Source organism: Ascaphus truei, chromosome 3 (assembly GCF_040206685.1).
Source record: "Ascaphus truei isolate aAscTru1 chromosome 3, aAscTru1.hap1, whole genome shotgun sequence".
Classification (NCBI taxonomy): Eukaryota; Metazoa; Chordata; class Amphibia; order Anura; family Ascaphidae; genus Ascaphus; species Ascaphus truei.
In genome coordinates, this window is record NC_134485.1 from 72,540,930 (window position 1) to 72,566,522 (window position 25,593).

Genomic DNA, 25,593 nt, shown 5'->3' on the forward strand with positions numbered 1-25,593 from the left:
ACTCCTTCTCACCCCATTCTCTCTCCTCCCCACCTCCATTCTCTCTCACCCTCTCACTTCATCCCCTCATCCTCCTTCTTTGTCACCACCCTCCCAGCTCATCCTCTTTCACCCTCCCCCTCACCCGCCCTCCTCATCCTCTCTCTCACACCCTCCCCCCCACCCCCCCCCCCAGTTTGAAATTCCTTATATGGCTGTGGAGTTGAGCGGTGGACGTCTTCCCTGGCGGCAGACATTGGAAGTTGTCACTTACTTCCAGGTTGGACAGCTTGGACAGGCTCTGCCCCCAATGTCCTCTGCCGCAGCCAGCTGCATGCTTCCTTCTCTGCTCCAGGATCCCTACCTTCCACCACCCTCACTCACCGCCGCCCACTTCCTGCTCTGCTCCCACTGCCTTACCTTCCACCACCCTCACCCTCTGCCATCCGCTTTCTTCTGTCCTCGCACTGCCCTACCTTCTGCTGCGATCACCCTCCGCTGCCCACTTCCTGCTCTGCTCCAGCTGCCCTACCTCCACCAACATCACCCTCCACCCCCCCCCCCCCCAAAATCCGCCCTCCTATATGACCACCTAGTTCGCCTAGGCTTAGCCCTGAACCTGCCTAAATATGTGCAAGGATGGGAGGTATGCTTTCCTGATTTCTTTTTCATAGGATAATATCTATATAATCAAAAATGAAGACGATACCGTTCTGTGGCTACCTAAATGCTTGTATTTGTGCGAGTGTTCGAGATACACTGATCTCTTCTTCCGGCGTTGTTACAATGAATAAAGCAAGCAAGGTGTATATATATATATATATATATATATATATATATATATATTTATACTGTAAATATTACTGAATGTTCATTTGCATGTCTTAGACAGGTCTACAACCCTGTCTTTCCCCATTATCGCCCAGCATACAGCGCTTCCACTGCAGCAAGGGATTCTGGGAAATGACATGCAAATGAGCACTCAGTGCCACCTTTTGTCTCAAGCTCGTATTACACAAGCCAATCCTCAAGCCAATGCATGCTGTTTTAAACACAGCTTTTAGACAGAGGCTGGGATGAGATGCAAATCCATTAAACCCACTCATAGACATGTTTCAACCTTGATGGGTATCATCAGTGTGAGGTTGGTTGTAATGGCTAAGCTGGTTTGAGACTAGACTAGGTATTCACCACAATTATTACGGTTATGGTGGGTAAAAAAAGTGACAAAAACCCTCCACAGTAAAGCATAAAGCAACTGTAAATATTACTGTATGTTCATTTGCATGTCTTAGACAGGTCTGCAACCCTGTCTTTCCCCATTATCGCCCAGCATACAGCGCTTCCACTGCAGCAAGGGATTCTGGGAAATGACATGCAAACGAGCACTCAGTGCCACCTTTTGTCTCAAGCTCGTATTACACAAGCAAATCCTCAAGCCAATGCATGCTGTTATAAACACAGCTTTTAGACAGAGGCTGGGATGAGATGAGATGCAAAGCCATTAAACCCACTCAAAGACATGGGTCGAGAACCACCGGCACTCTATTTTACCCTGCATTACACTGAGGGTAAGGGGGGGATGGGGGGAAACCGGGAGCGCGGGGAGACCGGAGGGTACCTGGCAACATCCTCCCCCTGGTGAAAACATCAACGACCCCGCTTGATCCAAAACAGGCATACAACATTATATATAATAAAAATGCAGGTTTCAGGGTACAATTTACGATCACTTTAAACAAGATTGTACATCTCAACAAACATATTGATCACTGAGGCTAGCTTGGCTTTAGCTTGCTGCTGAGACTCATAGTGGGGTGCCCCTAGTGAATCGTAAGCCACTCTAGTGGGAGGGCGTCTCACTCGTTGGCTCCTGCGAGTCTCATTCTCCATTTCTTCATTTACCCTGCATTACACTGAGGGTAAGGGGGGGGGGGGAACCTGGAGACCGGAGGGTACCTGGCTACACACACACACACACACACACACACACACACACACACACACACACACACACACACACACACACACACACACACACACACACACACACACACACACATATACATACATACATACATACATACATACATATATATACATATATACATATATATCTTGAGGAAGGTCCTCTTGCTGGGACTGAAACGTTGGAGTTTGTGTGCTTTTTTGTGTTTTAATATACTTATTTGATTCATTTATCTCTGAGTGCTGCTTGGTGATTTCTATTTTGGTGGGGATCGCAGTATTGTTTATATATATATATATATATATATATATATATATATATATATATATATATATATTCTTGAATAGGGAAAGGTGGAAGAAGAAAGTTACTGCATTTATTCAAAACTGAATTGTGCCTTTTGTTGGTCTTTTACAGTTGACCGACCTGTCAGAGTGTATGCAGATGGAATATTTGATCTCTTCCACTCAGGTCATGCAAGAGCCCTTATGCAAGCCAAAAATCTGTTCCCAAACAGCTACTTGCTAGTCGGAGGTAATACCAGGACTGAAGAACAAAATAATGGTCATAAAGAGAGGCAACATGTGCACTAATATATAAATTGTATTTTATTCCTAAAAAATTAGTAAAACAAAAAACTAAATTAACATTACTGCTAAGCCCCTCTTAGAGACATTCGTAGACCTCATAGAACCTCATCTCAGAAGATTAAAATAAGATTTATATTTTTTGATAATATTGTTTGTAGTCTGAATGGTGCTCTGTGCTGCCTGGTGTAGTGGAGAAAGGGAGGATAAACTGCAGATGTAACCATGTTGCCGCTCTATTGAAGACGTTGGGCCTTTTAAAATAAATGCAAAGTTAAATCACAAAAAATAAGGTTGGTAATCTGCTGTTAAAGGAGAGGTTACGTGGAGCATGTCAAAACAGGTCACATTGGAGGGAACTGCACAAGATGTGGTATTGTTTGTGCTTTTGTATTTATTGGTCACTTTAATATTATGTTGTTTCGCATATTGTAGCTATTGGTAAACTTGCAATACATTATGAATTCTTTAGTGGCCAATGAAAAGGAAGACCTAAATTCTCTCATGTTTCCCCTGATCAAGTTTCATTGTGACAGTAAATTCTGTTATACACCATGATCAGGCCCAGGGATCGCAGTCCCAGGGACCCAGGGCTGAAGTTTCTAATTGTTTGTGTATCAGTTTGCAGTGATGAGCTTACCCACAAGTACAAAGGCTTCACAGTGATGAATGAAAGTGAGCGATATGAGGCTCTGCGACATTGCCGTTATGTGGATGAAGTAATCAGAGATGCCCCATGGACACTAACTCCAGAGTTCTTGGAAAAACATAAGGTGGCTAACTTAGATTATACATTCATTAATTCAATCAGTTATTTATTTACTCTTTCTTGTGTTCATTTATTTATCCACTCATTCACTCATCCATATGTGACCAGCCATTGGTTAAAGTATTTCAGCCAAGTGAATAGCTCAGTTTAGAGCAGGGGTGCGCAAAATTTTGACACTGCGCCACCTCTGCCTTCTCACCTCTGCGCCCCCCCCCCCTCCTGCAAGACTCTGGCGTCAAATGACACCACGGGGTCATGTGACGTCACGTTGCCATAGCAATGTGGCATCACGTGACCCCACAGCGTCAAATGTTATCTTGAGATCAGACACAAAATTAAATTAATTATATTCTGTCATTCCCTTTAGTAAATACAGTCATAGTGATTACTCAAGATAAGTGCCTTAAAAAACAGCAATAAAGTTGCAGTTGCCGGAATACTGGGCTGTATTTGCAAAAAGCCGTGTATATAGTATCTAATCCTCTAACCACAAGAGTGGAAACATTATTGCTTATAGGGAGATTGAGAATACCCTGCTAAATTGTAGCAAGATTAGGAGTGTCCATAATGTTGAAAAATAAATGATAGCTAAGGGCAGATATTGTGCTGTGTAATGATAACAGCTAATACTAGTTAATAGTGAGCACAGTTACAAGCTAAGTAGTGTCACGATGGTAATTAGCTCCTTTATTAAGTAAACAATGTGCTAGTTTGGTTCCCCCTAATAAGACTGCTTGTGTTCCGATTGTGCCAATTCTATGCTGCTTGTGGAGATCATGCATTACTCTGAGCATGCGCCAGAACTTTAGACTGAGTTAGTCCTAAAACTAACTCTGCGCATGCGCATATATCTATTATTAAAATGGCGAACCACTCAAAATAAAGCCACATTTTTTATTTAAGAAGTGTAGTATACCACAATGCTTGTAAATCATTCTTGGTATCACTACCTTGGTGTTGGAACCTATAAAGTAAAAAGCCTAAAAATGTCACAAATGAATCTTCTTTTATTCACTTGCAGATTGATTTTGTGGCTCATGATGACATCCCATACTCTTCTGCTGGTTCAGATGATGTGTATGAGCATATAAAGGAGGCAGGTAAGGGAATTTATTTTTCAACATCTCAGACACAGTACACATAGTTGTGACCTACAACAGTACAGTGCCATTTCTGAAATGTATCTAGTTTAGTACTGGAGGAAAAATATTATGGATGCTATAGTGGCTATAGATTTGATACAAATTTGTATCTCTTTTATTTTGCATGTTCTATTGATATTTGGGGTCTGAATATGAGACAGAGGGACAGATTTACTAAGTAGGGATAATCTATCAAATATCCTATGGCATATTCAAGTGAATGGGCTATATGGTATTTTATGGAAGTGATTAAATAATATTGCTGAAATTAATATACTGTTGATATTACTGAAATGGACTGGGGGGGGGTCTCTGGAGAAGGATTGAAGGCGATGTTCTGTTTCCATTTTGTCTGTTCTGTTAGTGTCCATTTTGTGTGTAAGAATGTGTGTGTGTGGTGTGAAAGGAATTCGCTCACAGTAGATTTACGACTGTGCCTGAAGTAACACCCACATTCCTGGTATCAAGGAGTACCTGGTTCCTATAGAGAGCTGTTTTCATCTAGTTTTAACCAGGTTTTAATGACCTGTAAGATGATTGGTTTAAGAATTAAGTAGTGGTTAGTATATTATGCTTAGTAACCTATTTTGAACAAAGGAATCAAAAATGTATAAAAAGCCTGCTTGGACACTCCCCTGGCAGAGAGTCTCATTTGACTTTTATGTGTATGATCATACTCTGTGCTTTACTGTGCAATAAACTACTTATCTAGAACCCGTGTTTGTGAGATTGCAAACAACGACAGAAGCATACATGGACTTATGGTATGGCACCGCTTAGTAAATATGGCCCTTAATCTTTTGCTATTTCTTCTGCACTTTTTCTTTCTACCATTGTTAAACAAAATGCTTTCACACATTATTAATTATGTGTTTTATGACCACACACAGTTAAAGTTCACTTTAAAAATCTGAGACGTGTTGCAGAAAGTGATGAGTTTGACAAAGTTTGTTAAATCTAAACATGAAAAATATTGTGTAATTCCGATTTTTGTTCGTAGTGTCCTATAAACATTAGTGGTATTCGACAGCTTCACTGGAAGGGTAGCAAAGGAAGCAAAAGTCACAAAACATGGTGATTAATATAGGTTTCCATGGGGAAAGTACGGGCAAATCTGAGTTGACTTGGAGACCTGCGTGACCAGCCATGAAGGTCCCAAGTGCGGCACAATTGCAAACTTTGGTGAAGGTTTTAGGCATCTCTACAAATTAATTTAATTTTTATATGGAGGACTACCACTAAAACAGATGTTTGCAACTTTTTAAAGAAAGATACATATTTGTGAAGATTTACATGCAAGCATGTTCACCTTTTCCAACACAAATGTGCAACTTTAACCAAACATACGCATATGAGCATATTGTGACATATTGTGACAATCACTGCCTGCGCAAGACAGAGAGCGGTGCAATGCGTGTGTTTCAGGCATGCTGGAGGTTAAACTCCTCTGGGAAGGCTAGCTGCAAGTGCAGCTAATTAAGGCAGAACTCCTGATTGTAAAGGGGTTTAAAAAGGCAGTCAGTAGCTATCAGCTGAGAGAGACTTTCCCCAACCAGGAAGGAAGTTGGTTGAAATGGTTCCCAGGCCTGCAGGAAGCAGGGCCTGCTGGAACGCACACCCAGGAAGAGACTCTCCATGTAAATGAACAAGTCTGCTGGATATGGGCCTTGCCTTCAAGGAACCGGCATTCCATTGTCTGCTGAGGGAGCTGAGCTGTCAGGTCAGTGTTGCAGTATCAAGAAGGATTTCCTGGACCTTCTTGGGACTGAGTTCCCACAACCGCAGACACGGACTTGATATTATGTTTTCTATACATGTGTATTGTTCAAGCTGGAAACTGGGCTAGACACCCAGTGTGTTAGTCAGACACACTTGTATAGTTATTCTCCTAAAGGGAAGTAGGTTTTTATTTTATGATTTGGTTTACCTTAAAGGAACCATGTGCTTATTTGTTATTGATGTGGAAAATAAACTACTTAAGGTTAAAGCCTAAAACATACCGTTTGGACTCTTACTGACCCTACCGTGAGGCAGTCCTGCCACAATATATAAGAGCTAGAGTTAGTTTAGCATCCATCTCTCATGGCAGTGCTGAAAATATGAAGGTTCTCACACAGGTGCTCACTGTAACAGTGGGTATTGACATTGCATACCTAGGGGTTTATTCTATAATTTTGGATCACCTGGTTTCCTCCTTACCTTTAAGGCTCTCCACTCATCTGCTAATTTTGCAGTTTTGATCTTTCGCTATGGCCCTGCTCGTCTCCTTCGCTCTACCCATAACTGTCGCCTCTCTACCCCCTTTACCTCTACTGCTGTTTCTGGCCTTAAATCTTTATCCCTTTATGCACTTTACCTGTAAAACTCCCTCACACTCTGTATATGTCAAGTGACCTCTCTCCTCACCTTTAAGACACACCTTAAAACTCACCTCCTTAAATTAAGCATTGGCTACTGTCCTTCACCCACAGTCGCTCCTACCAACTGATGTAGCCAAGCACTACCATCTACTGCACTTATTCCCTCACCGACTGTCTCAGTAAATCTCCCAACATAGCAGTTAGATGATAAAATCTCCAGGGCAGGGATTTCCTTTCCAATTGTCTGATTTTGTTGCACTTATTGTATTAGAATTCCCTTTACTGTATTGTCTCTTTGTAAAGTGCTGAGTACACTGTGGGTGCTATATAAATAAAGGTATACATACATGTGCTAAAGTGGTCAATTGGGCTGTTTTCGGATGAAATTACCCATTGAAGTCAATAGGGAATTTCGTCCGTATACGACCTGATTGGCCATTTTGGTACAGTATATATAGAAGCAGCCCATTAGAGGATAAGACATGTTGTTTAGTATCCTGCTAGATTTTGCTGTATTACACAGCTTGTACAGCTGAGCTTGGGAAAAATAAGAATACAATCAGTGACCCACTCAAGCACACCTATTTCGTCCTTTTGGACTCCGGTGTGTTTCCTTGTATCTGTGCCTTATTTCTGGTGTATGCAACAAGAGAATGCCAGCACATTACTAGAGGTAACGTTTCCCACCAGGATTTCCAGTGCATAATTAGCTGCTGATTTTTGGCAAATGTTAGCGCATGTTGACAGTTTTACTAACTTGAGCAGTAGTTTCACACATCTCTAATAATATAGCAGGAAGAAAAAGGAACCCGCTTAAGAGCACTCAGGTATACCGTAATGAAAATAACATTTTATTAATTGACACAAGGAACATTAGAAAAACAGTACAAGATAGTTAAAATATGGCAAGGACCCCTGACACGGGCGCTACCCAAAAGAAACACTAATGTATATAATAGGGGTAAACTAGCACTGTAGTCACCGATACCTAGTGTAAACAGTAATGGTATCACCTGAATCCACAGTGGAGTAATAATCTGGCTAATGTGGTTAAAGTAACTCTGATTCGGAAGATATTAGGTAACAAATTCCAAGATGTAGAAAATACATGTAAATGGATAAATCCGCATGACCATTGACTAGTTGCCTAGTAGATGAATCTTCCACATCAAGCATTAGTATACAGCTTGTAAGGGCAAATTTGTAATCCAAACCCACAAAAAAATAGCAGTCTGTAGGTGAGTGATCCTCTCAAGCTCTGAGGGTCACCCAATGCAGTCAATGTAACACATGAGACATGTATAATAAACACACTCAGTCGAGTGCAGAGTCCAGTAGCCAGCACACTGAAAAAATAGCTCAAAAGGTGATAAATTTCCAATAACATAACAACAGCAGTGTTAGGTAGCATAGTTACGTGTACTCCGGTAGGAGAATCATCCAGGGGTCCTGCCTAGCACTCCCACTCCTATGCGTTTTGTCCAAAGACTTAAACTTGCAGTGGTGAGGAGGCTAGGGCAGGCAAGGGGCTGTTTAAAAAGGAGAAATTTTGTGCCACGAGGAGGGGGAACAGCTGTATGCAATCGGAACTACAGGAGAGGGATGGACACTTCCGCGCATAATAGTAAGGTTTACTTCCTGTATCGCGCTATGCAACGTAATGCGCATGCGCAGTAATTTACACTCGCAAAGTGTACTAATCCTCTATAGAGACAGCCAGGATTCGTTTAGGAGCCATAAAGGGACATATGCACAACTAATATCATGGTAGACAGCCTTCTGGTATACAGCGCAGTTCATTAACCTGCACCTTCGCGCTGTGTATATCAATGCGCATGCGCAGTGGGTTTAGGTTGGTAAAGTATGAGCCTTCTCTATAGCGGCAACCAGATTGTCTTAGAAGCCAGAGGGAAAGTATATATCCAATTCATATCAGGATATTTAGTCTACACATATGTAAGGCCCGTCCAAACCCTCTCTACAGCATGTTATTTATATGTTAGCCTGTTACAATAAAACACATCATAATAAAGATTGAATACAATATTGTTCAGTCCAGAGAGAGAGATCCAGCATCAAAAACAGGATGTTAATAAAGCTCATCAGTAGCACAGTAGATGTTAGATAGTCCAGATCTTCTGAAGGAAGCCACGTATATTGTTGATTAATAAGCCTCAATCCATGGGTAGAAGGTTTTAAGGAGCCACGAAAATACATCATACTCCTGCCAGGATATCTGAGAATAAGTCATCTGGTACCCTGTTCTGCATCTTTATGTGGGTTGCATAATGTACTAGGAAAAAAGCAATAAAGAAATGCAATAAACATCCTTATAGAATAATACTTATTTACATCCATAAATAATCTTAGCAAGATAACAACTCTACCGATAAGGCAGATTATACATCCAATGACAAAATCTAACATTAAGGCTTCTGAAATATTGTTAGCTAACATGACTAATGACCTAACATAAGACAATAATTATCCCGTATGTGGCTATGATCAGTGGTTGACAAATCACCAAAAAATCTACTCGCCGAACAAAAAAATCTACTCGCCACCTAGTACCACATGTGTGCTGCTTGGGCCAATAGGAGCTCGCCACGATGTTAAATTCACTCGCCCGGGGCATGCAAATGTATAGGTTTGTCGAACACTGGCTATGATGGTAAAAATTATATATAATTTTCATTACGGTATACCTGAGTGCTCTTAAATGGTTCCTTTTTCTTCCTGCTGTACTATTATCATTGGCCCGTGAGCCCCGCCTGTTACGGTAATTATTCCGTAATATATGGGCTTATGGTGACCATCTATATTGTTAAAGTGGATGCGAGGTTATTTTCCTCTTCTTCGTATACATCTCTAACAATGTTTATTTGGTCATTTTTAACAATTCACATCTATAGAAAACTGGACCTCAAATATCGAAAAAAGGTTTACTTTTAATAAGTAAGGAGATGGGTCAATACTGGGGAAGAGGTGAAGATCCGTGGAGGGATGCAACGGAGCACAGCCAGGTCACAGCCAAAATAAAACAAAGTGGGGGCAGCAATCATGGATCCGATTAAAATAGATTTATTGAACCAGTAAACACATGGTACATAGCAGGTGCAGGAACACCACTCTAACGCGTTTCACGCTACAATAGCGCTTTGTAAAAGAGTGTATGAAGGTACTGGGGAAGGTTGCATGGAAGCAATGCAGGTTCTGTCTGGCTGAGCCGCCGTCCTTGCATTGAGTTGTGCAAACGCCTTAATGGTGATGTAATGCGGGGCGAGAGCAGCAGGGTGTAAATCTTTGAGACCGCTCCGGCAACAGAGTAACCCCCTACTCCCTTTTATGATTGAACGCAGTAACATTTGTAAGTGCAAAACTTTCCTTGATTCTTTGATTTGTATTAAATAGAATCACACTATTGACGTTTTGCACGTTTTTTGTTTTTTTAATTTCTCTCTCTTAAGATCAATACTGCTGGCCAACACTGAGGTTGTAATGGACTATATGTGGTCCTTGGCCTACAGTTTGAGAACCGAACATTTTACAATTATTCTAATGGGTAACATTTAATTTTTCAAATTGATGCAGGGCCCTCTATATATGTATATTCTGTCTAAATGCTCAAAAGAAGAAATGCAATTGCACTCAATGCAAAGAGGAAATATACTTGTGGATGCTGAGCTCAGAAGGAAATGTCCCAAAGTATCCACGTCATAAGAAGAAGATAAGCATTCTAAACTCTTGAAAGTGGTATCAGCTTCATTTTAAATATCCGATGTTTCGAGGCAGCGCAGTGAACCTTTCTCAAGGTGAACAAACAGTATAATGATGCCATAGATAAACCCTCTCCGGGTTCCTCCCCCTCATAATGCCTCAGGTGACTGAAATCTGTGTTAATTACAATAGACAATAAAAATTAGACAGTTTTAGAATAATATACAGCTCAACCCCCTTATAACGCTGTGCTTGGAGTCCAAAGAATCATATCGCGTTATAAGCGGATCGTGTTAGAAATAATGTACAATTGTATGCATTGTACAATAAAGTATTTAAGATACCAATAAATCGTGTTGTAAAGTATTAATAAATACGTAAATTGGGAGCCACGCTTGCATCTCGTTATAAGCGGATTCGCGTTGTAACGGATCGCGTTATAACGGGGTTGAGCTGTATATGTAAAAAAAAAAAAGGGGGGGGGGGGAAATAGTACCTCTATACAAGTGTGCTGATATGTGATTAGGTGAACTGGTGCACTTGTTAATGACACCTACGTATGTGTGATGTAGAAAGTGAATGAATAGTGTCAAGTGAATATTGACATACAATGTGAATAAATTAGACGGCTAACCCTTCATACACCGATACCGGATCCGTTCTCCATCCCGTTTTGGTGATGTCACTCTTGCAGAGATTGTTCTCTCAAATGCGTGTTTTTACTCTCCCCTTGTGGGTGCAAGTCCTGGTGACTGTCTCTTTTGAATCCACTAATAAATTTTATAACGTACATACATACATACATATGTACGTACATACATACATACATACATACATACATACATACATAACCAACATTGAAGGATCAATCGGATTAAGAGTAGCGCAACCATGAGCATAAAAAGCCTAATTTTAGATGGATATTCCTCGTTGCATCTCAACCCTGCGTCTCACAACGCGGAAGCAAAACAAATCATCCCTTTCTGACCACCCACAAAATGACCGCCATGCGTTTTAGCAGTACGTTCCCACTACCAAGTTCAAGACTAACAGACACACACTTCTGTGCCTAAGGATGGGCCAGTCCGATTTACACCAGCAAAAAGACAAAAAAATTTACAGAAAAATATGGAACAATAAGAAAATACGTCCAACCTCGTGCGATTGACCACTCCATCCATGGCAAAACAATGAACATACAATAAAACATAAATTGTGTCAAATATTATGTGTCTCAAATATATGTGTCAAAGGTTATATCTGATATCCCCTCTTCAACCTAATACAAATGTGTACAAAATAGGACAGAAGGAAACACATTTGTTTATGTTTATATAAGTGGAGCCCTCCCTTTTGAGACTACTTGTTAGTATTGTATAATGGGTTAACAGCCTTTATGAGTTAACCGTGTGGTTAACCCATTAAGGGTTACACTGCTGGTTCACCTTGAGAAAGGTTCACTGTGCTGCACCGCATATTAAAAAGGGAAGCCATTGGATATGTGATATTGTCGAGTCCTCGCCCATTATATCTGCTCTGTTTTAACTCCAGTCTGTTCAATATTTGCTTATTCACATGGATAATATGCTTGATCACTGCCTAAATTGTGTTTTTAGGAAGGTGAACAAGATCTGATATTTAGTATTCAGCATAAATGTATATGTATCAGTTTTTCAGGAATTTAGGCTAAATTTAAGCCCACATTTACTATAAACATGCAGTGTCGGAAGACACCTTGCAGTGCTGAAATACAGCTTAGTGCCCATTCAAATAATGGGCCAAAAAGAGTCTCAGTACCAGAAGGTGTTTTATCTCATAGTGTCAGGTTCTAGCCTGCAGTACCCATGCATATCCACCGGGACTGCTGCTGCTCTTGATAGCTCTCATACAACCTTCCAGACTCTGAAACCTGACACCTTTGCACCTGTCCCATACCCGCAGCCAGACATATATAAGTCTCCATTTCCTGTTCCTCCTTGCCTGTTTATACTGGTTCTTCCAGCACCTGCTAGGTTTCTGTATTCTCTGATGCTGCTGTCACTGTTTGCTGTTGCCCTGTTCCTGAGTCCCAGTCCTGTTCCCGAGTCCCAATCCTTTTCCTGCCTCCTTGTTGCCGACCTTTGCTTGTGACCCCGACCACGCTATCTGCTGCCTGCCTCCAACCTCTACTTGTGAGCCTGACCATGGTATCTGCCACATGCCTCCGACCTCTGCTTGTGACCCCGACCATGCTATCTGTCATCTGCCTCCGACCTCTGCCTGCTCACTGCTGTTCCTGCCACTGGGATCCACTCCTGCCATAGAGCTCTCCCTGATGCATAGCATTAAATATTGTCCTTAATCTCTGCCATCTGTTTCATCCAAAATATGTTTACTTATAGTCTTTCCCAGACCTAGTACCATAGGTACTTGAGCCTCCAAGAGACCCAATACATAGCGCAAGGATTCTTAATCACACATATGTGAACTAGAAGAGAGCTCAGAAGATAACTGAGATGAAGAATTGACTGATTAAGATATAATGACAGGTATTCGATGCAGGCTAAACCAGTAATCCATGCTTCGTGTTCAATTTTTTTTCTTGTTTAAGCAGGCAAGCATCTTAAAGCAGGGTTCCCTTATGTCTTACCACCAGAAGCCCCCCTGATTAGGGTATTATTCATATTTGGCATATCAGCATTGTTGGGAGTGTAAAATGGCAGTGATTGGATCAGAGGCAGGAAAATGTCTGGCAGCCCTCATAGCAAATGTCCTTTATAAAATATCAGATTTTTCTGACACGGTGGTCTCTCCACTGAAAGGCTGCTGCAGCCAGACAATAGCAACCAACTGGTTAAGAGCACCCCCAAAAGAAGGGAGGGGAAGATTGTCATATGCTGTTTAAAAGAGTATTTGAAAATTAATAAAAAACAAGCAAAGAGAAGAAAATACAAATATTTTTTCATATTTTCCTGTTAGGTATGTTTGTACCAACACAGAGAACTGAAGGTATCTCTACATCTGACATAATAACTAGAATTGTGCGAGATTATGATGTTTATGCCAGACGCAACCTCCAGAGAGGATACACTGCTAAAGAGCTAAACGTTAGTTTCATAAACGTAAGTATGAAGACTGCTACTAAACTGGGTTAATATTAGCCATCTTCAAATACATGGTTTGAGAGAGTACTCTCTTTCTCATATATACCTAGGGACAGGTGTGGGAAATCTATATGCATTACCAGGTGTGGTGCTCCGCCAGTGAGAGCCTGGGGTGTATACTCTGGAACTATAATCACAATACTGTATACAGCGCTTCCACCTGTGCCGGATTCTAGTGTGTAGAATGACCCCTGACACAGGACCCACATACAGTATAGTAACCACATACACCAGGTTATGGTTAAACAGTTTACTACATGCAGAATAGAACATAACACATACATCAACGACAACAACCTTAGTGTCACCCCTGTAACACTGGGCTCATAGTCTGTAACCCCACACCATATTTTCCAATGTCCCAAGAGTCCCACTCCCACCCAAGTGTGAGGCAGCGCTGCCCACTAGTGATGGGATTAAAAAAATGTCAGTGATGGGATTAAAAAAATGTAACAACTGGTTCTTACCAGGGCGGCGTCTAACAGCATCTCCCGGCTTCTATTTCCCTTCTCAAAATGGCCACGCAGCAACACATGGCACCACGTTGCCATGACAATGCGACGCCGTGTATTGTTGTGGCATCTTGTTTCCATAACAATGGTCGTCACGTGATGCGGTTACGCCATTTGACACCACGCAGCCATATTGAGATGATTTGCAGGGAAATAGATGCCGGGAGATGCTGTCAGACGCCACCCGCCGCCCGGACAGGTGAATGAAGGTACGAGAATTAAGCACCGGTTTGGTTTGTGACATTTTAGTAACAGGTTCGCACTAGCCGGTGCAAACCGGCAGAATCCCACCGCTGGTTGGTGCACTTGGTGTATTATGCAGGTACCTGCCGGGTGTGTCCACACACGGACTCTCTGATGGTCTGGACTGAAGATCCCTTGATCTAGAAGAGGGATCCCGCGTCGGGATCCTCCTCTGTCCTGGTATCTCACGGTAGACGGTTCCACCCAAAGATAGTCTATTATCCTGAGTGGAGTCTGATCGCAGACACAATAGCCAGGGTTGCACAGCGTAGCAGCTGTGTCCCTGGATCTCTGCAAATAACTAAAGGGGCAGGGGCCCTATCTAAGGGCCTGTCCCTGTAGCAACCACAAACTGGTACGTGAGTAGGGGCATGTCCCTGTAGCAACCACAAACTGGTACGTGAGTAGGGGCATAGCTGGGGCCTAGGGGGTTTTCTGGCCTATTGCAGGGGCCACTTGCTCCCTGCCCGTACACACCCTCCCCTGTCTGTGTCCCAGTTCCTACTGATATCCTGAGCTAGTGCGCAACAATGTATCTTTCCCTTCAGGGGAAGCTGTAAGCCCTATTGTGCTCCTGCCCCTGGGGCTGCTGGGAGTTGTAGTCCCCCATGGGCCTCTTTCTCATTGGGGCTGCGTGCGCTATGTATACTGCACATGCGTGACATCGTAATGGCCGCCGACACCGCTAACTGCGCATGCGCGACTTCGGGCCGTCCCTGCAGTATGTAGCGCCAGGCCTGCCACTGCTCATTCTTAGTAATGGCCGCCGCTTCTGCGCATGCGCGCACTTCCAAGATGGCGGCGCCCTGCAGAGGGAGCCGTTGGCCAGCCCGTCACCACCCGCAACTACCCCCACCATAGCGATGGTAAGGGAGGGGAAATGGAGGACCGGGGAGCAAGAGGGGACCTAGTTACATTCTCTCCCGGGTAGAAATACAAACAGCCCTGCTTGGAGGACACCGTTACACTGCATAAGTTTATACAATAAAAATGCAGGGCATGATATGTACAACTTGTCATATTACTTTAGATGAATTGGTACACAACGTAACACCCACAGTAATACCCGAGGCCAGCTGAGTGTTAGCTGTTTGCTGAGACCGATAGTGGGATGCCCCTAACGAATTCTGTGATGGCGAGCCACTTTGACTCCTGTGAGTCTCTTTTACTGTAACTAGAGTCTCTGTAGACTCTTTGAACTCATGATCGGGTACTGCAGTCTCTGGGTCCAAACTGCTTCCTCCCCCTGGTGGAAGGAACAGTCTCTGTGCCAGACCCTTACCCGGCCATCCGCATCATGGATGCGGTAGGCAAGGAGGTCTTGACCTTTTCCTTGGTCCACCACATGATGAATAGAGCGCTCCATGTTGTGCATGAAGGAGGCAAGTTACCAGAGCGGTCACAGCACAGTCTTTGTCCGCTCCAGCAGTCTCTTCAGAGATGACGTCTTCTGGGAACATCACGAGATCAATGTGCAGGTCCATATATTGAGACGGAAGTGCTTGGTGGTTCCTCTTGTAGGAGTAAGCGACGAGTAGGGCCTCTTCACCGGATACCTCCATGGCAGCCTGCAGCGAGTAAAGGGTTGGTGCCTCACCGCTCCGCTGGCTGCTGACTCTTCTCTCCACTTGGCAAGTAGGTTGTAGGGGTTGATCCACAGTTGCCGTCTGGTAGAATTCTTTTAAGGGGGACACCTCCGCCAGGACGTGATGCCAGGGCGAGCCAATCGCCCATGTAACCATGATTAAGGAGCCACCGTGCTCCGCGGTCACCTGGGAACTCACATCCGACACCCCTGGGGCAGTCCGCTCAATCTTGGCGTCGTTAGGTACTGGTCCCAAGCCTACGACCGATGGTACCATCATTGTAGGCTGGACCGGCCATTGTAGGGCCCACAGCAGAGTCCGCAGTAGATGCTTCATCTTCACTTGGTTGGTCCGCCGGCTGGCGCATCACTACGGATTGTTGACTACTGTCTGTAGTAGAACAAGATGGAGGTAGGGACACCCCCGCAGGGGAACAGCGTTGGGGCGCCTCGAATTCACTGGTGGAAATCGGCAGGAAGCGGTCCTGCTCTGGCGGCACCAGTGGTAGCGATCCCCATTCTCCCTGGGCAGTCACCTTACCCTTCGTTGGTTCCAACATCTGGGGTTCCGTCATCTGTGATTCCAGCATCTGGGGTTCCGTCATCTGTGATTCCAGCATCTGTGATTCCAGCATCTGTGATTCCGGCATCTGTGGTTCCGGCATCTGTTGTTCCTGTTTTGGAACCGAGTCTAGAATCGCTGTTAGAGGGTACAAGCCCTCCGAAATCTCTGTGGTTGAGGCAGATTGGTTAACAGCATCGACCGGCCCAGTGGAGAGGACAGTTGCATCTTTTTCTGTGGTTTCCGTTGGTCGCAGCCCCTTGGGCTTCAGGAACTGTGCTCCGCAGCAGGCACACTTACGGCCCCCATGCCAACTCACCATCCTGGAAGTCACACTTGGTACAGAAGCAGTGTACAGTAAGCAGCTCATCCCTTCCACCTTTGCCGCCCAATAGTCATATGGTAGTGGAGTGGGGTTGAATTTCGTACCACCAGACAGTTTCAATTCCTTTTGTATGCACGGGCACAAAAGAAAGGGTATAGTCACTGGTTTTGCGTACCAAGCTCCATACTACTGAGGGTGCGGTTCGCTGCATCTTTTACCTTTCTTAGGGGGAACAGAAGTTGCTGACTGAGGCTCACTGTTCTCCCCCCTGGTGGAATTCAGAGGAGTGGCACACTCTATTATGAAGTGGTTCTGGCTCTGCAGTGTGCTACGCACATTGCGGGGATGGAGCTCTGGTTCTCGCGCCAGACCCGGACAGATTTCTGCAACACAATTTTGTGCAGATGGGCGATCAGCAGCACGTGCGCTCTCCTGACTTGGCAGAAGATGCCATTTTAGGTGTAACTCACTGTTAGGTTGTGGAGAGTCCACTGAAGTATATAAGGGGATAGCCTTCTGCTGGTACCTCTGGGGCCTGTAAGGTCAGAGGGGCATTTTCCCGGCATATTTCCTGACCCACCGTCCATAGTATGGTAGTCCAGTAACCGGTGGGGTCATACGTTTCTCCTATCACCCGCACTTTGTCAAAGCCCAGAAGTTTATCTAGGGATTTCTGCATTGCACTCCCCTCCTCATGCATGGGCATGTTCCCTACTGCTACCACGTGACTAGGCAGCTCCCGAACCCTGACGGCCCAGGCATGAACCTTCTGGATTGTGGGTAGTAATATGATTCTTTGTATACTTTTGGTATTCTACAGCTATTGGGCACCCCAGGTCTGATCTCAGCAGCGCCTCCAAATGTAACACAGTTCCCCCCCCCCAATCGCAGATAGGGACAGGTGTGGGAAATCTATATGCATTACCAGGTGTGGTGCTTTACCTGTTACGCTCACAGGAGGCCTGCACCTCCGCTAGAGAGAGCCTGGGGTGTATCCTCTGGAACGATACTCACAATATACAGCACCTCTACCTGTGCCGGATTCTAGTATGTAGAATGACCCCTGACACAGGACCCACATATAGTAACCACATACACCAGGTTATGGTTAAACAGTTTACTACATGCAGAACAGAACATAACACATACATCAATGAAAACAACCGTAGTGTCACCCCTGTAATGCTAGGCTCATAGGCCATAACCCCACACCATATTTTCCAAAGTCCCAAGTGTCCAAAGAGTCCCCCTCCCACCCAAGTGTGAGACAGTGCTGCCCACTAAGATGAGATGAGGGTTGGTGCACTTGGTGTATTATGCAGGTACCTGCCGGGTGTGTCCACACCCGGACGCCCCGATGATCTGGACTGAAGATCCCTTGATCTAGAAGAGTGATCCTGCGTCGTGATCCTCCTTTGTGCTGGTATCTCACGGTAGACGGTTCCACCTCAAGATAGTCTATTATCCTGAATGGAGTCTGATCCCAGACACAATAGCCAGGGTTGCTCAACGTAGCAGCTGTGTCCCTGGATCTCTGCAAAAAACTAAAGGGGCAGGGTCCCTCCCTAAGGGCCTGTCCCTGCAGCAACTACAAACTGGTACGTGAGTAGGGGCTTAGCTGGGGCCTAGGGGGTTTTCTGACCTATTGCAGGGTCCACTTGCTCCCTGAACCTACACACCCTCCCCTGTCTGTGTCCCAGCTCCTAATGATTTCCTGGGCTAGTGCGCAACAATGTATCTTTCCCTTCAGGGGAAGCTGTAAGCCCTATTGGCTGCTGTGGCATCACATGTGCTCCAGCCCCTGGGGCAACTGAGAGTTGTAGTCCCCCATGGGCCTCTCTCATTGGGGCCACGTGCGCTATGTATACTGCACATGCGCGACATCGTAATGGCCACCGACACCGCCAACTGTGCATGCGTGACTTCGGGCCGTCCATGCAGTATGGAGCGCCAGGTCTGCCACTTCTCACTCTTAGTAATGGCCGCCGCATCACTTCTGCGCATGCGCAAGGCCATCCAAGATGGCGGTGCCCTGCGGAGGGAGCCGCCTGCCAGCCCGTCGCCTCTCGCAACTACCCCCACCATAGTGAAGGTAAGGGAGGGGGAAATGGAGGACCGGGGAGCCAGAGGGGACCTAGCTACATATATATATATATATATATATATATATATACACACACACACACACAGTATACACACACATACATACACTGTCTATATGGAGGAATGTAGCTTTCAGCTATTGTATGTTGGCTCGAAACCCCTCTTATAATTACAATCACAATGGTGACAATTGATGGTCAAAGCAGCTGATCGTTTGTGTGTGTATGTGTGTGACCTCCCCAGGCTGGAAACTGGAGGGTGCCCCTGGAGCTTAATCATTCTACTATCAGCTCATCCTTACCGGTGAAGATACCAATGTTTCATTCCCACCAGGGGATACAAAATAGCTATTCAAATATCCTGCGTCACGCAGGTCAGTAGCAAGCCGCAACATCATCCTTTGCAGCTTACTATTGGACGGCTATTTAAATCCTAGTGCGTAATCAGAAAGTGATACCAAAATGTTCACCGGTAAGTATCTCAGGAAGCTGGGGGAACTCCGGAGCTGGAAATAGCACAGGTCAGCACCGGGGACATCTGGTTTTGAACATGAAAATAGAAAAAAGGGGGGGGGGGGGGGGAATAAAAATAGCAGAATTGCTCCTTTAACAAACTTTCACAACATATTAGAATAATTTGTAGTAAAGGAATAACGGTGTTAATATTTAGGATATTCTGATAATGTCTACTTGTTTCCTTAGGAGAAAAAATATAGATTTCAAAACCAAGTGGACAAAATGAAAGAAAAGGTAAAAAATGTGGAAGAAAAATCAAAAGAATTTGTTTATAAAGTGGAAGAAAAGAGCCACGACCTTATTCAAAAGTGGGAAGAGAAGTCAAGGGAGTTTATTGGAAATTTCTTGGAGTTATTTGGGCCTGATGGAACTTGGGTAGGTCTCGGACAGATTATTCTGTATTTGCCATAATCCCTTATACACTTCTGAAAATAAATCCAAAAATGAAATATTTGTAGACTAGAGAAGTTTCGCTTCGTTATCAGAAATTCATTTAATGAAATTGCCAATGATTCAGATAATGAAGTCATGTTTTCCAATATTGAGATGCTCAACAAATATATATATATATTTTTTCAAAGCTTTTGGTCACAATTTGTTCCATGTTAAGGAGACCAAGACCAGACTGGGTTTGCACCTTCAATTCCTTATCAAGCTCATTGTAGTTGAGAAGGGCGATTGAAAAAAAAGAAAAGAAAAAGATGATATGACATAGCCTGGAAATTTACAGCCATATTGTGACCCTATTTTACATTCCTCTTAAAAACACATGTAAAATCAGTTTTCGCTATTTTTTTCTACTCTCTCACCACGTCATTTCCTTATTGTTTTTTACTTCTACAAAATGGCCGAAGTGTGAGGGCACTAATTTTCCCACCGAATACCACTACCATTTCGTTTTCATGCACATATCAAAACTGTTTATTTATCCCCAAGATACTTACAGTAATTTACACAGCTTTCTACATTACTAGAGATATGTATGAATTCATTATCATTCCATTGGAAGATCTTCTATGTGATCAAATAATATTTTCAGTTGTTTGTATCACTATGCAAATCAATTATTACTATTATATTATCATTTGGAAAAAGAATTAGATCAAATGCTCAACCTTATTATTCATATAGTACATGTAATGGGGTGCATGGGGAATAGACAACAGCAATACCAAATGATCAGAGATGATCAAACAAGAAACCCCAGATAATTGCACTCTGCCAATGATAAATGACTCATTTATCATTGGCAGAGTGCAATTATCTGGGGTTTCTTGTTTGATCATCTCTGATCATTTGGTATTGCTATTATATTATTATCTCTGAAAATGGATCTCATGACCTTTTGGCTCACTCAATACTGCAGATTCAACACTACTGCACGGAAAGTCCTATCCAAGTCACTGGGACTTTTAGTGCCATAGTGCCGTACTTTATTGAATAAGCCCCTCAGTCGAACATGGTACTGTACTATTAAATATAACAAAAACAATACAAACCGGCGCCTAAAATGTCCAAAATCAGTCTGAAAAAAGTGAGACTGATTTTGGACATTTTAGGCGCCGGTTTGTATTGTTTTTGTTGTAGTATCTTTTGACTTTGTTTTGGGTCATTTATTCCTGGCAGCCTTGCCTAGTAAGTGCTGGGTATATCCAAGTGTTTATTAGTAGTTTGCACTTCACATATATTGTTTAGCTTGTAGCGCTATTTGCACCAGTCTTTTTCTCCATGTACTACTAAATATGTTGAAGCCTTATGATGAAATATTAATGATGTTAAGCGGAATGTCCCAGAATGCATTGCTATAATAAGGTGCTTTTTCTTCCAGAAGCAGATGTTTCAGGAACGCAGTGGGCGAATGCTCCAAGCCCTATCTCCAAGGCAGAGCCCAAGCAGCAGCCCCACCCGAGACCTCTCCCCGTCACGCTCTCCCTCTCCCACTTTAACATGGATGCTTAACAAGTCCTCCCCTCCGTCTTCCCCTAAAGGTGCTTCAGCCTCCATCAGCAGCATGAGCGAGGGAGATGAGGATGAAAAGTAACTTCTAGTAGTTTAAGAAAATGTAAACAAAAATAATTAAAAAAAACAGTTAAACATTTCCCAGCCAGAGGGACCAGCTACACATTGCAGAGCTGGCCTCTCACAGTGAAAGGATTAAATGTGTATTTTTATTTATGGGATAAGGGTTAACAGGTTTGAGGAGTAAAAGTGGCTTTCAGGAATGCAAGTGTCCAAAAATACTCAGGCACCATGAGTTAACATGTCCGAAAAACCAAAATGTACCACTTTTGCTATTTGACCTCAGACAAGTTAGCTCTTAAAGATGATGCTTAACAAATAACTGCTTTCCTCAATGTTAGTTAAAAACAAAATCGTAAGAGGGAAGGGGGGGAAGGGAATATTTCGCTTAAACTGCGATTGTGGAGTATAAAATTACTCACTGTATGAAGTTTGAAAAGAGGGGTGCTACTTGTGGATTAAATAGCATATATACACAGAAAAAATGGGAGGGAAAAGAAATACTCATGTTATGGTGCGCTCCGCGGTGATTATCAGGTGCTAATATGAAAGTGATTAATCACTTAGTGACAATGACTTCCTGAGTAATACTTGCAATTGCTTGAACGTATAATTAAATTAAATAGGTTTGTAGAACCAAGCTGTAATTGGTATTAACCAGAAGTACGAAAAGGATGAAATATAACCTTTTATACTGGTCTCTAAAATTGACAGCTAGAGACTCAAAACGACACCTATGATGTTAGATAGGTGTAGAGGAGGAATAGACTGGTAGCTAATTAATAGCTGCCCTCGCGGAAACCACTAGGTGGCGAAACGTGAGTTAGGTTCACAGCACAGATGTTACTACTGACATAATGCCTGCTGGGGGCTGTTCTGGTCCATCCTCACTCTTTAGCTGTCAATTTTAAAGACCAGTATTAAAGATTATAGTTTATCTTTCTTTTATACTTACAGATTGGTTCTACAATCCTATTTAATTACATATTCAAGCATTTGCTCAGAAAATCATTGTCACAAAGTGATTAATCACTTACACATTAGCACCTGGTAATCACTGTGGCGTGCACCGCAACAAAAGGATTTATTTTCTCTCCCTTTTTGTCTTAGTTACAAAGAAAGTCTGAAGTCTCCATGCCAAAGTAGGTAATTAATGACCGCAGTCAATCTGAAGAGATAAATGTAAAAAGACGAATCTGAACATTTGGTTCCTGGTATAACTTGAGTCTTACATATTGTTACACAGTAAACAGATCAATAATAATTACACGTATTGATTATTACACATGCAAAGCACTATGGGGATTATTTATCAAGATGAAAGACTATTTCATCTAAAATTCTTTCAGCATCCCCACTGAGAATTCCGATCCTTTGATTCAGATGAAACATTTTGCTCAGTGTTTTAGTTTGTACCATCCTCATAAAGCTGTTTCACATCTTTCTTACATTTCACACAGACCTCTTCGGAGCAGAGAGTTGACTAATTTATTTGAAGCAAAAAAGAAAGGGAATGTGCACCAATTATAGCTGCATCTTTTAATTCATTTATTTTATTTATTAATAATTTATTTGTACATCTCATTATAATATTGTTCTAAATATATTTCCCCCTAATTCCTCCAATAATCACTCCCCATAAAGCTCAATTGAACCAGAGCTCTGAAATATTGAAGCAGAAGTCAAAATAGCACAATGTGTAACTGTTTGTGGGGCAATATATTTCAGTTTGCAACACTTCTTACATATACCCCCCTCCCCACCAGTAGTACTATAATGTAGATACCTACATACATTAACCTCTGGTGACAAATTCTGCTGGCACATATGTGGCACTCTGGCAGCCTCCCAAGGGTACAAAGGAAAGTGCATTAAGCAACAGAGAATGTAATTGTATCATGGAATCCATCCCACAAGATAATCCATTTAAGACCAACCCTTTAAAGCACCAATTCCCCCAAATGTGATGGCCACATCACTTTGTGGCTTTCTTTTGACCTCTGGAGCCATCTTGACACTGCATCCATGTTGTGTCCAACAGGTAAAATATTCTTGCCCGGTAAAAAAACAAACAAAAAAAATCTTTGTATCTCACGAACTGGGGTGTCCTTGGAGGTTAGGGTACCACGGGTCATCTCCAGGGGACCCCTAGGTTCAGGCAAGAAAAATATAACACCCCCAAAAAAGAATGTACAGGTGGGATTGCTGTTTTATTCACTATGCCAAACCTACTTCCATATTAATCAGTGCAAATCTGAAGATTAGGTCTTTAATGGGCTATTTAATAAAGTCTCATGTCACTAAAACTCAGATAAATACACCAAATCATTTTGCCTTCATGATAAATCTGGTGATTTTTTTTCTTCTTTACAGTTTTCTAGCCTTAAGATTTTGCCCATAAATAGCCCACTATAATGTTATCATGTCGGATCAACACATTGATGAAGACCCCTCAGAAGGTTGTCTGTAGTGCCATTGGATTGCCATTGGGGGAAACAATATTTAGAGACAACCTAACCTAGCAAATAGCAACTACATTCTCTGCAGGGCTTCGTTTATTGACTTTTGCATTGTATTTTTAACACCGGCTGTAAGCATGGAAACATATTTTATCTGCTTGTAGATAGTAGAGGCCGACGTAAAAAAAGATTACAATGTTATAGTCTGCAGGTTTCCCATACACACTTAACTTGATTTTAGCTCCAACTTTGTTTTCTTATTTAAAGTATTGATTTGTCTTCCATGCATTTCTTTATTGCATCTCTCTCTACCACCTGTGTTGGGAGGATATTGCATCCAAAATTATTTCAGCTTCACAGCGGAGACCTACAATTCTGTTGCACTGACCATCCTTTCTTTAGCATTTCATTTCCTTTAGTGCTACCCTTGTTTTTTTTTAGTGTCCCTTCTCTCATGGGTTTATATATGTGAAGGTTCTTTAGTATAAAGTATTACTGCAAAATATAAAGACCATAAATGTTACAATGCTTTATAGTTGTCCACGTCAAGTCATCATCTTCAATTCTACTAAAGCAATGCAACAGCAAAGCTCTTGTTTACCCCCTCGCTATCAGATGTGCCTCCAATGGTGTGCTACCTAAATCCATGAAAAAAGAAAGACTCCACTGCGCTCTACTACAACCCTAGGGTCTATTATGAAATATCAATAACAATATTAGATTAGTTCATAGATTCCTGTATAAGGACTGCCAATAGGTGGATAATGCTGCTCTCCAAAAGGTAGGTTCTCACTGTTCCTTGGAAGTTTTGCAAAGAAAGTGAAAAAGATTGGAGGAGTACACAAATACACCAATATGGTGCAGTACGTTTGATTAAAAATGTAATTTTCACATGCTTTCCATTAAAGCACAGAAAGTTAAAAGCATACAGATGTCTTTGTCCTGGAGCTGGCTGTCACACTTCCATCCACACATGGCTTTAGATGGGGTTTCCCTGTTGTGTGGAGGATGGGCTGCTCCGGTGCTAATGCTACGTCTCGCCCCCAACACTTCCGGGAACGATCGCCAAAGCAGAAGTCATATGCATGTGATGTCATGTTGCTGAGGATACTTACAGGACAGTGTATATCCTACGGGTTTCGGGAGTCTATCCCCCTTCCTCAGTGGTAAAATGTGGTGTATCCCACCCACTTAATAGCGTTCTATCCAAGGGACCACATTTTCAAAAGTAAAAATAGGATATATTAAATAATTATTTATAAAACAAATTACATCACATAATAATATATATTATAATGGTATTTGTCTCATAGCGTCCCCATTTATGATGTATTGTTGATTTATTTCAGATTCCTAACGTAACCCAAACTCGAGTGTAGCAAAATTACCGTTTGGTTTATATTAATACATCGTTTAATTACAGTTCACTAATATATTTAAAATGTTTAGTCTTTAATATGATCAATCGCATAAAAACATGTGGCATCTATTTTTACAGTTTTAACAGAGTCCAAACAGGGAACAGCTAAAAACCAGACATTTGAATGGTTTAGAGAAAATTATAGGGACAACAGGACGTTTAATGGAAGAAAAAAAAAAGAAAA

The 25,593-nt window shown here is 42.6% G+C and overlaps 1 protein-coding gene across 3 annotated transcripts in view; it reads left to right on the forward strand.

The window, feature by feature from the left end:
- Positions 1–25,593, forward strand: part of PCYT1B (phosphate cytidylyltransferase 1B, choline) — a 90,519-nt gene extending 64,926 nt beyond the window's left edge. The window contains exons 3-8 of one of the 3 annotated variants that reach the window (XM_075594268.1): positions 2,366–2,482; positions 3,157–3,308; positions 4,326–4,404; positions 13,482–13,624; positions 19,698–19,886; positions 21,340–25,593. In XM_075594268.1, coding sequence (XP_075450383.1) covers positions 2,366–2,482; positions 3,157–3,308; positions 4,326–4,404; positions 13,482–13,624; positions 19,698–19,886; positions 21,340–21,552 — 893 coding nt within the window. In that variant the 3' untranslated portion in view covers positions 21,553–25,593. The remainder of the gene's footprint in view (positions 1–2,365; positions 2,483–3,156; positions 3,309–4,325; positions 4,405–13,481; positions 13,625–19,697; positions 19,887–21,339) is intronic. The other 2 variants (XM_075594269.1, XM_075594270.1) reach the window with 2 other exon arrangements.